Source organism: Lucilia sericata, unplaced genomic scaffold (assembly GCF_015586225.1).
Source record: "Lucilia sericata isolate MDLA Ls3-8-SP2 unplaced genomic scaffold, ASM1558622v1 Contig000000F_arrow, whole genome shotgun sequence".
Classification (NCBI taxonomy): domain Eukaryota; kingdom Metazoa; phylum Arthropoda; class Insecta; order Diptera; family Calliphoridae; genus Lucilia; species Lucilia sericata.
Window position 1 is genome coordinate 3,569,534 of NW_023994042.1, and position 13,204 is coordinate 3,582,737.

The 13,204-nt window shown below is 28.4% G+C and overlaps 1 protein-coding gene across 6 annotated transcripts in view; it reads right to left on the minus strand.

Annotated features, from left to right (window-relative positions):
* Positions 1–13,204, minus strand: part of LOC119606237 (adenylyl cyclase 78C) — a 107,683-nt gene that overhangs the window by 74,367 nt on the left and 20,112 nt on the right. For all 6 annotated transcript variants that reach the window (XM_037959917.1, XM_037959987.1, XM_037959827.1 and 3 more), the window contains exon 3: positions 585–837. In XM_037959917.1, coding sequence (XP_037815845.1) covers positions 585–619 — 35 coding nt within the window. In that variant the 5' untranslated portion in view covers positions 620–837. The remainder of the gene's footprint in view (positions 1–584; positions 838–13,204) is intronic.

Consider the following 13,204-nt stretch of genomic DNA (forward strand, 5'->3'; position numbering starts at 1 on the left):
AATACTCTTACATCAACTTTGCCAAAGGTTTTGGTTCATTATCATGCTGAAAATCGCAATAAAGTAAGTTGTTCTGTTCGGTATACTCAATCATATGATTCAAATTAAGATGTCTGCATATGGGATATGTAAATGTTTATCTTAATTAATATTTTATTGCTAATTCTTTAACAGTAAAAAATGTATAATAGTATAAAAGTGTGTAAGTAGATATGTTAGGAAGTTAGGAATTTAATATAAAAATTATATATTTTTATTAAGTACATTTTATTATTACGTAAATGTTGTAATAATATGTGCAAACAAGTCTAATATAAATACTTGTTTACATACATATGTACATAACTATTTATGTACGTTAAAGTGTACAAAACATTAGGGTGTTTTTTTTTTTTGGTTAACCTTTTTCAGATCGGATTAATAGTCTGAACCCAACTATCTTAAATATTCTGTAAAAAAGCTTTAGCCTAGTGCAGTATCATATGTGTAACTATTTTTCCCCATTTCAAGAACACATATTATTAAAAAAAAGTGTCGCACTAATGGATTTAAGACAAAAAAAAAAAAAAGAAAACGGAACTTACCGCAAACAAACACGTTCCTCTTCATCATTATTCATTGTTATATTAACAAGAAAAAGTGGTCTTTATTCCAACTAACTAAAAAGTTGGTCGCTTTAGTTACCGCAGGATTTTGATTAAAAGTAATGAGCAGTTAATAAGCTTAAAGAAAACTTATCATGGTTATTTGACGATATCTTTTCCTTTGTTCAGATTCTCTTTTCTATTACATAGGCATTCAAAATGGGAATTTGTTTAACTCCATCTGATTTGATTTCTGCAAAACAAAAGAAAGATAAAAAGACTATAGTTTTTAGTAAAAATTATTTTAAACATTTCTAGGAAAAACGGGAAATTTTAAATTAACATATTTTAGAAAATCTAGCGATTTTATTATTTAAAGAAAAATTACAAAATGCCATTAATTGTGCTAAATTAAATGAAAAAACCCTAAATTAAAAACTATCAATCTATAGGTCTGTTCGCGTACTCGTACAATTTGTAACAATAGTTACTGGATTCCGTTTGCGTACTTTTGAAAACTTACAACGAGAGAGTAAGAGAGGGATAAAAATGACAATTCGTTGATAGAGATTTTCTTGATTTTACTGCATATTTTTTTCCCAGTAAAAAATATCCAACATATGTTCACAAGATATGGTTGATATGTATATGATTATGTAAACAAATCAAAGAAAACAAAAATTTGGTAAATTTTACATTTATTGAAAGAAATATATAAATAAATAACACACGAATATTAAAAAATTATTTGCAATTAGATTTATTTAAATTTTATTTATCATAAATTAGTTTTTAAAATAGTTTGTTTGTTGTGAAAAATCATAACAAATATTGTCAATCTAGCGTTTTTCAAACATTTTAATTTGTCTTTCTCTTAGTGATTTGGTGTAAATTTTTATTTATTAATATGTTTGTAAAATGAAGTTTTAAAACAATTTACTCTCTATCATAAAGTTACTATATATTTTTTACTGGAAAGTACGCGAACACACATTATGTAAAAGAAATAGCAAGTACAAATAGAACCAAAAATTTAGAAATTCTCTTATACATACATATGTATGCATTCTTAACGTATGGAAATTGAAGTTCAAAAAAATGCTTGTTGTATAAATATTGTAATGTAAAATAGAAAATAAGATTTTTTCGATAAATTTTTAAGATTTTTTAAAATTTATTTATATTTTTAAAAGTCCGGGAATGCCAAAAATTTATTTTATCATTCCCGTTTCCCAGAAATTTGAAAAGTCCGGCAATTTCCAAACTCTAGTTATAGCCTTACGGCTATATTTATAAAAACTTATTTTAGTTTTATTAAACAATTTTATGCAAAATTCAGGAACATCGTATTCATAAACGTCAAATAACTTTAAACACCCTCAATAAGCCATTAACAAATATAAGAATTTTATTGCAGGGTCGACCCTTCTTTAAGCCAATAATAATCAATTTTAAAAGTTTTTTTCTCAGATAAAGCTTTTTTCGATAATTTTAGGTTGATAGCGAAAACTAATTATGGTTTCTTTTAAAATAAAATCTAAAAATAAAAAACTTCTTTTATCTCTAGTAATAAACCAACTATGTGAATATACATAATATCGTCACCTAAAACGCAAACGGCCCTATCTAACATTTTTAAAATTTTACATTTTTAAACGTTTACATAAAAATACATCCATGATATAATGCGACTTGCTTGTTTTTTGAATCATTTCAAAAAATGAAGAGAGCCATATGACTGTTAAATTTTCCATCAGTATTTTCTCTCAATGTGTGATGGTTTCATTACATATTGCGTTTAGACGATCCCATCCGTTCTCTTCTACACAAAATGTAGACAGACCATATTACTTGTGTGCTCGTGTGAAGAGGATGCGACAGATGGAGGAACTAACATCGTGAGATGTTACATCAATTAAATAATATTAAAGCTCAATAAAATATATCGAAGTCTGATTTATAGTTCAGAAGAAATTCTTCGGCTTCAAATTTTGGAGTAGCAGGCCGAACTGGCAAAAAAATACTTCGATACATAGGTACATTTTTCAAAAGGAGATGAAAATTTCAATTTAAAATCAAAACATACGTCTCAAAAAAATTTTGTTCCAACGAGATAGAAGTCGTTGTTCTTATTCCTGACATGGAAAGTGAGATCATAAAAGAGGACATCATTTTGGAGGAAGTCTAATAATTTTTAGGGAAAAATTACCAGCAAATGTCTGATGATTGTCCATCAAACTGCAAATCTGTGGAATACAAAAATAAAAATATTTAGGTATATTTATAAACATTTGATATATTGCCAATTTCATGTCAAGTGACCCAACTCAAAAAATCGATTTGAATAAAATTTGCATCATGGTTTTTATTTAAATAAGTATTTAAAACCAAATTTACAGAAGAAGTCCCGTTAATTTTATTTTATTTATTTGAAATAAATTGTGTTGCTAAATTAATAAACCTGAATAATTTGAATAAGTTCTAATTTAAAGTGCGTTATATTTTTGGCAGTACTTTAGATTTGATAAATTTGTATTATACTAAACGTCATGATCAAAAAGTAGCAGGTATAGTCGGCATTTATTAGTGTTGTAGCAATGTTATGACAAAATTGTCAGGACAATTATTATTGATAACAAAAGTAATTTGTATAGAATTTTGTTTAAATTAATTGTTAATATAAGTTATATTGAAATTAGTGTTTATTTACAAAATTTGCATTTGATTTTAATAAAAATAAACTAAAAACTCAAATCCTATAAAACCCTAATTGCAATACAAGTAATTTATAAAAACTGCATGAAATATTTTTTGAAATTAACAGCAGATTAATATTATTCTTTAGTATTTCTGTATATATTGTGAGTGTTCGCTTTTATTTTGAATAATATTTGGAATACTCTAATCATAAGATTTGTTGGAATTTATTTTATTACCTTGGTTTTCATACATACTTTTGATGATAGAACCAGGAGAATATTCGTCGTGAAACATTGAAAAAATTATAATTTTCCATTGGAAAATGAACACAAAAATACGCGTGAATCACAGACAGCATTGCACACTGAATTTTAAAATATAATTTTTACATAATAATATTTGATTTTTATCAGATGACGACTTGTTACATGTGTTTTATAATTTACATTCATACATACACATACACATAAGACGCAATACTATTGAATATTAATGAATTAAATATCAAAAATTATAATAATTAAAAAAAAACTTTGGTTTGAAATTATTTTTCCATTTGTATTTAAAGTCAATACTTATTCAAATCCTTTAAAAACCGTACAGAAAATTACTTTGGAGGAAATAAATCTAATTCCAGTTGAATATTCGCATAGTTATTTTCCATATTTCCCAGGCATCTGGTTATGCCTGATCGTCTCTCTGTTGCTATATTTTTTGTACGTAAAATTTTTCATTATACAAGTTTTTATTCGAAGTTTCGTCCACTGAATACAATTTTCCAAAAATAATGTTGTACAAAATACTTGCAAATCCGAAGGCATACTTTACTGATTTGGTTCCACACTTAATAGTTTCAATAAATATTGTAAAAAATTTAGTACGTCGGTAGATAAATCGAAAAATGTCTTAAAGGGTCCTTAGAACGTTTTGTGCCGTTATGGCAGTCATTCACTATTCAAAGGACACTATTAATTGGTATGACACAAACAATATAATTTATTTTTTATATAATTTTTCAATTTAACAAATGCTTTGTAGCTCCGACCAATGGAAAGGTACTGAGTGTTGATACGCTTTAAAATATGAGTAAAAAGTGATCAAAATTTTGATTTTTTTGTAAAGGGCGATATTTTGCGAATTACTTTTTCTCAAGTTGCTCTTTTAATTTTAATGAATGATTAGGATGGATTTATTGCACCTGAATCCACGTGTTGTAACAAAAAATGTTGTCTCCTTTTTTTCGCAAAAGTGTTTTTAAAATAATACATTTTTTTGTTACATATTTAAAGTAAAATTTTCAATTGTGGACAAAATTGACAAAAACAACAACAAATAAAACAAATAAAATTTACTAAAGGATGTCTGCATGTATATAAGTTATTACTTTGTATTTGTTTTTCTATTCATTGATGTTTCACAGCAAATATACCACCAAAAATCTGGAAGTATGTCTGACAATTTTCGTTGTATCTTCTTCATTTTTATACCCACCATCAAAAAAGATGGGGGGTATATTGCTTTTGTCATTCCGTTTGTAACGCATCGAAATATTCATCTAAAACCCATAAAAGTATATATATTCTGGATCCTTATTAAATTCTAAGACGATCTAGTCATGTCCGCCCGTCTGTCTGTTGAAAACACGATAGAGTCCAAACGGAGGTAGCTAGCGGGCTGAAATTTTGCATAGACATTTTATATTGATGCAGTTTGTTTGGTATTGAAAATGGGCAGTATGTATTCAGAAAATTACTTTAACACTCATAACTGACTAAAAGAAGCAGCTATAGTCATGAAATATATATTGATGCAGTTTGTTTGGTATTGAAAATGGGCAGTAGAGTGGGTCGGTCTCTATGGACAAAAAAAAGTTGTGTCAGTCACCCCCTAGGATTAAAGATATGTTAATAATAACATTTCCAAAAATATAAAAAATATTTTTTTGCCACGCCTAGAAATACCGCCCTTTTTGTTTTTTATATATTACGCCGCCATTTTAAGTCCGATTGTAACATGTCATATATCAATATTTATGGCTTCACTGTACCTATATTTCACTCTTAGAAAATTTTTTAATTCGACGTCATTTTCTATGCGCGACTTCTGATATATCGGATCCTTCCCAAAATCTAAAATTGTGGCTATACTGGAATAAAGTACATTGAATTATATGAACTATTAGCCTTTAAAATGCTCACTTTCATGCATAAACACCTATTTTATAGATATTTAAAAATTTTCAAGCATTTATTAACCGTTCTCACAACAAACAATTTATTTGCCAGTAAACACATAGTTAACATAGTTAACTTTCTTCTATTTTGAAAGGAAGTAGGATTTGAAATGGTTTGTAACTGAAAAAATAAAAAAGATTTCTGTTGTATATAGTTCATTAAAAAAAAAATGTTTCGACTGTTTTTCCTGGCAAATAAATTGTTTGTTGTGAGAACGGTTAATAAATGATTGAAAATTTTTAAATATCTATAAAATAGGTGTTTATGCATAAAAGTGAGTATTTTAAAAGCTAATAGCTCATATAATTGAATATACTTTATTCTAGTATAGCCACAATTTTAGATTTTGGGGAAGGATCCGAGATATCAGAAGTCGCGCATAGAATATGACGTCGAATTAAACAATTGTCTAAGAGTGAAATATAGCTACAGTCAAGCCATAAATATTGATATATTATATGTTACGATCGGACTTAAAATGGCGACGTTATATATAAAAAAGAAAAAGGGCGGTATTTCTAGGCGTGGCAAAAAAATATTTTTTATATTTTTGGAAATGTTATTAACATATCTTTAATCGTAGGTGGTGACTGACTCAACTTTTTTTTCGACCCACCCTAATGGGCAGTATGTATTCAGAAAATTAATTTAACGCTCATAACTGACTAAAAGAAGCAGCTATAGTCATGAAATTCGACATAAACATATTTTATAGGAACCTTAATATCTTTGTAAAATATTATAAGGATCGGTCCATAATTGACCCTACCCCCCATATAAGGTCCCCTTCAAAAAATGATTTTAAGGCTCATAACTGTCTAAAAGAAGCATCTATCGCGATGAAATTCGACATGAACATATTCTATAGAAACCTAAATCGCTTTGTAAAATTTAATAACGATCGGTCCATAATTGACCCTAACCCCCATATAAGGTCCCCTTCAGAAAATGCCTTTAACGCTCATAGCTGCCTTAAATGATGGTAAAATTATACATAGATGTAATAAATGAAATATCAAAGTTTATTTATAAGAAAGCATTCCTTTTCGGCAATGATTCGATGGTGGGTATATAAGATTCGGCACAGCCGAATATAACACTCTTGTTATAATATCTCTTGGTGGAACCCTTAGAAATTTTCATCTAATACTGCACAAAGATATTCAGGAAGAATTGAGAGTCTAAAAAATAAGTTTTAGTGAAATATTTCATTTAAAATGTCGATATGCAGAGTGCAGTCCTTTAATTTTTTTCTTTATAGTTTTCAGCTCTTTGTTTGCCCATAAAAAATGACAAACATCTATAAATACGACATGTACTCATCTTCTAACTCATTAAGCTTTATTATAAATACTTCATCCTCCAAAAGTTCCCGTATTTGCGGCCCTACTTTGGTTATACGAGGAGAAGGGTAAATATGGGCCTATCCTTAAAAATTTTGGTAGAAGGATTTACTTTTACATTAAAGTAATTTATGCATAATTACTTGGTGATACTAGTGTATATAAGTGAATTATTGACCTATTTAAGTTTATTTTTATATTTTATAGATTTTTTAATGATTTTTAAGCTTATTAGTCCTGAAAACGAAAATTGAGTATAATTTTATTCCACTGGGTCTTAAATTAACTGGTTCAGCTTCAACAATGTGAAATTTCGTTACCATATCTCGAATAGTTTCAGAGATATCGAATTACATATTACCAAAAATTAAAGTTTTTAACCATTGTGCATTATTATTATAAACTAAGCTGCTGAGAATTTAGATTTTTGACAAAATGGTCACATTTTGTTTCTCACGACATAAAAAATACAATTTTTGGGCGACAAAGTATAAATAGTCAACTATTGCATTTTCCATTACAAACAAATTTCAAGAAAAGCCTCTTTTTCGAACCTTTTACTAATTCTTCATTATTAGACAAATTAATAATGCAGTTAAGATGAAATTTGGCACAACATTTTTGAAAGTTGTGGAAAATATAAAAACTTAGCGATACCAATAAATTCTGCGCGTAAATTAATTAAAAAGTACAAACGTAAGGATATATTTTTACGTGTAGCCTCCAAACTAATCATCCATATTGTGAAAAGCATTTCAATTAAATATGTAGTTCAACGAGCTATTTGAAAAACATTTCATCTTAACTTGTTGTTTAAGGAAATATTACATTTATAACATTTAATTCTCGTTATCAAATTACAAGTACAAAACATCGATCTCTTAAGGCGAACTTACATACATGTACATTTTAGATTTAGTAAACTAAATTAATTTTTATTAAAAATGTTTAAATTTACTCTAATAACATGGATGCAATTATTTTACTTCATAAACATTTTTCGGAAATGTACACATGAATTTGTGTACATTAGAGGTGTCCAAAATATCGATTTTTATTTATTGGCACATAGCTTCTCCTTAGCATTATTAGTTAGGGATTATAAGTCACCAAAAATATTGTGCGCTAAGCGAGATATTGGAGGTCAAAGGTTACAAAAATCGGGTTTTAGCGAATATCTTGCTTATTATGCATCGTACGGGTATTGATGTCATTATAATTTCTATAGAGATTTGAATTTCCTACATTTTGGTTGAATATTTTTACGTATCATTAGTTGATTTAAACAATTTAATACCTTATTAGAAAGAAGATTTAATTCAAATATTAAAAATTTAATTTTAATGACATGATTTTTGAAAAAATCTAAAAAGTCCTATTATTTACTCATTTTTTACACTTTTCAATATGGGTTTTCGGTTTAAATGACTAAAATTTTATATAAGATACATTTGAGAAATTGATACTCATTTAATTAAATACTGATGAAATAACTTAAAAAATTTAATTTTGAAAAAAAACTACACATTTCTTTAATAAGAATCGCTCCTACAAGACTGACATAACGGAAAAAAACAACGGCTTTGACTGTTTTATAACTTTTTACTAATTTTAAAACAAATTGGGAGTTTTGTAGGTACATAGTATGTACTATGTGTATGTATTTATTTTATAATGAAATTTATTTATTTTTTATTAAAAAAAAACATGTAAAAAACAAGTAAGAAATTATAGTCGGGCGAGGCCGACCATATAATACCCTACACCATTGACAAAAATATAATGTGATTTAGTTGCCATGATAAAGCATTTAAGTTGAATTGTACCTTGCCTTAGATATACATACTTAAGCCGTTTATTGTTGAATAAAATTGTGGACGTTTAAGTGCAATTTTGATGGGGGCTTTCCATAGGGGATAGGGTCATATGAGAACCTATTATTATGGAATTTGTTAGGGTCATCAAGTCTTGTATACAACTTGGTTTTTGCAGCTTTTTGTCGAGATATGAGTATATTAAACATAATTATGAACTTAAAAGCCTTATTCGGCGGGTTCAGTTGTATGGGGGCTAGGTGAAATAATGGACCGATGTAAACCATTTTCAACAGGCTTCGTCTACGGTACCATAAAATATCATGTGCCAAATTTCATTGAATTATCTCCAAAATTGCGACCTGTAGTTTGATTACAAGGTTTAAAAGCCCTATTCGGGGGTTCAGTTGTATGGGGGCTAGGTGAAATAATGGACTGATGTTAACCATTTTCAATAGGCTTCGTCTACGATACCATAAAAGATCATGTGCCAAATTTCTTTGAATTGTCTCCAAAATTGCGACCTGTAGTTTGATTACAAGTATTGCAAGCCCTATTGGGGGGTTCAGTTGTATGGGGGCTAGGTAAAATAATGGTCCGATCTTAACCATTTTCAATAGACTTCGTCCCTGGGACAATAGAAGATCATGTACCAAATTTCATTGAATTATCTTCAAAATTGCGACCTGTAGTTTGATGGACGGACATAGCTAAATCGACTCAGAAAGCCGATTGGTATACTTTAAGGTGGGTATAGGACCAATATTATTGTGCGTTACAAACATCAGCACAAACCCAATATACCCTCCCCACTAAAGTGGTGTAGGGTATAATTACTCAAAATCTGGTAAAATGAAAAAATATGATAAAATAATCAATATAACAACATGAGTTTATTGTTAAGTGTCCAAAAAAGTTGCAAGCACCAAAAAATTAATACTCATTTTTTAAATATTTCACCAGCTCTACTCATAGAAGATGTAAAATTAAAACCTCTTTATCTCAAAATGTTGACGTATAGGAAAAAAATAAAACTTGTTAATTATACAAAATATAATTATTCCACAATATATGTTTCATTCCAAGAGCAATCAAAAATTATTAATTTGTAAACTAGTGTTATTAAATATTTTTTATTCAGAAAAAATCAAATTTAACAATATAAAATGATTATAAAATTTAAACAATTCAATCGCAAATAGTCACTGGGATTACATTGGAATTAAATAGAAATACAAACATCCCAGCAAAAAAAAAAAATCTCCAAATTTTTGGTAATGAGTACTCTAGGTAATGTACATATGTAGTTATTTAATACAATACCTGGTAATGAGTAGTAGCTATCAATAACATTATTTTATTTTTTTAATAGAAAACAAGTTCGACTCCTGACATCAGTAGTTTTTTCCAAAAACGATGATTTATACTTTTATGTAAAAACTATTCGTAAAAGTACTAAAAATAACATGTTAATGGAGCACTGAGTAAGCGGATAGTCCGGGAAAGTCAGGTAAGCACATTTGTAATCAGTTATTTTTTGAACCTCGTCGAACAAAAATAGTTGGTTATTCACCAAAAATGTAAGTACTTCCACTTTGCTTCAATATACTTTCGTGTTTATCGGGTAAGTAAATTTTTTCCTGGGATGTGCTGTTTTTTTGTCGTCTACAGTTGTTTCTATTGTGCACATTTATTTTATTCTTCGCCCATATTATTAGAATTTTTCCTATTTTTGTTATTGTTTTGTTGCGTTGTACTTATTGTTCTGTCCTGTATTGTGTTGTTGTCAGATTTAATACACATTTTCCAATAAAGGCGCTTTAATAGTTACACCATTTGAGGTCTCTCCTTATGGTTTGTCCTTTTGGTGGGTAACGATTGAAATATGTGTGTGTGTGTGTGTTTAGTAAGTTTAAAATATAAATTCATATAAACCTCATACACACACAATCAAATACTTGTTGGAATTTATTTTCCTTCTGAATGGACCCAATAGGTTTTCAAGTGAAAATGTATCAATGGTACTAAAATCTATATATATATATATATACATAAGTACTTTTTTCTTGTTTGACATACGCAAATACATGCATTCATAATATCAATGTATGTCTTCTGCATTATAAGGTGAATTAAATTAATAAGTTTACTTATCCCAGGTATTTAGCACTGGCTTTGCCATAATGACCCTAAATAATGTATAGATTAGTAATTTTTAACCCAATATGAAAAAATGTATTCTTTGCAGTCTTAGAAAACGTATCGCATTTCGGAAGTATCACCCAGCACGGCCGGTATGTTTTAGTATATTTTAAGTTTGTATACATATTTGTATGAGTGCAATTACTAATGGCACCTTTAGCGACGGTGGGCTCATTTTTTATGACTGACTGACTCACTGGTCGAATGTTTGTCTAACTGTTGGGTTGATTAGATCGGATTGGATTGTTTAACTCGTTGTGCAGAAAAGAGTCACCTAGAATTGTAAGAATGTTTTGTTGGCAAAATAAAAAAAGGACATTTTTATAAGTATTTCAAATGGTTTGAACAGTTGTTGTCATTTCTTTTGTTATCTAAACAAATACAAATACAATAGTTGAAAATACAACAGTATTTTCAACTATTTCTCTGTTTTATAGAATTAATTAGTGGAATTCATAGCGGTTTTTGTGCATAATTATTGAAAATAAAATTTTAAGGAAATAAAAATGAAGAGGAAGAAAGAAAGTTATTTCGCTTATTGACGGTGTTTTGCTACTACTATATTTTTATATAAAACAAATACATACATATGTACATAAATTTTTTTTTTTTTTTTTTTTTGAGAAGGATATTTTTAATAAAAGTCGAAACTAAAACTGTTGATTTTACGCACAATTGATTTGTAAAATCAAAAAATCCATTTTGAAATGAACACAAGTTTTAAGTTTAGAATTAACACAAAATCTTTTTTGGGACAAAGACGTGACATAAATTGAAATATTGATTATATTTGCCAATAGTAATTCATGTTCATAATCGATTGTAAATCCGTTTATAATTTCCACAACATACTACATACATATGTAATTTTCCGAACCTTTAAAAAATAAAGGTACATTCTGGATCCTTATTATTGGCATAGTCGATTAAACTCCGTTCTGGAAACCTTCATTGTCTTAGGAACTAAAATCTTCAATAATTCTACCAGAAATTCTTTTTCGTTACTTGAAATTAGCAAAATCGATCAATATATAACGGATATATGAATTGTAGACATTACATAGAAAACACAAAAGATTTATTGTTATACGATGTTGCTATGCCCTTAATCTGAGTTGATTAAGACCGCCCGGCTGGCTGGCTGTCCATGTAAACCTTGTACGCAAGTACACGCCGCAATTTTCAAGATGTTTTGATAAAATTTGGACCAACCGAACAGGGAAGAATCCTATTGAAAATGGTTGAAGTCGGTCCATTATTTCACCTGACCTTCCGATTTGAGCTTCCTAAATCATAACACCGTCAAATATACTATCTCTCCAAAAATCGGCACAACTATGTTTTATATCAGCCCCCCATAAAAATGTCTTAAACCTCCAACATTGACTTATAACTATTAGTATCGCTATGAAATTCAGCATAACTAAATTTTATATAAAAATATAATTCTCCTCCAAATTTTATGAGGATCAGCCCATGTTTGACCCTAACTCCCACTAAAGCTTCTTTTAGAAAATTTGTTTTTCATCAATAAATTGCTTAAATACATCGAAATTAAAGTAAAATTCAACATAAAAGTTTATTTATGAAAAATAAATAATTTTTAAAATATACTCATGGTACAGGGTATCATATTGTCGGCCATTCCCGACTATACTTTCCTTATTGTTTTATTATACACAACATTTGTCACAGTTAATGGCTGAAATCGGGGATGGAACGAATTTATACAATAATTCAGATTAAAATTTAAAATTAACAAGAGGTTATACGGAGGCAAGCGGAAATATGGGCCTATCCATATAAATGTCCATAGATAGATTTGTCTTAACATTAAAGTTATTTAATCAGAATTTAATCGTCATACTACTATTTATAATTGAACTATCTGCGTGTACCCGGCGTTGCCCGGGTTTCTTGTAAAAGTAAAAGTAAAATTGTAAAAGTAAAGAATCTCTAATGACTTTTTTTGAAATTTAAATATTTTTCTGCCTTTTTTTAACCCTTTAAGTCATTTTCTGGACCAAAAAGTTCTTAAAATTTTAGAAATTGAAAATGAGCTTAAATTAGGAAATTTTGACTAATTTGTAGAAAAATTTAAAAAACTTTTTATGAGAAATTATACTGAAATCAGCATTTTCAATCACTGGTAGGGAACTAAGGACACTTTCAAATGATTTGAATTTTAGTGCCCCTGGTGTAAAGAGGCAAAAGTCTTCGGGAAATTTTATTAATTTCAAAAATACGTATCATTAACCTTATAAAATTTCAAGCGATTTTTTTTGCTGTTTGAAAAAGTACATGCAATTGAAAAAACTCTGAAACGA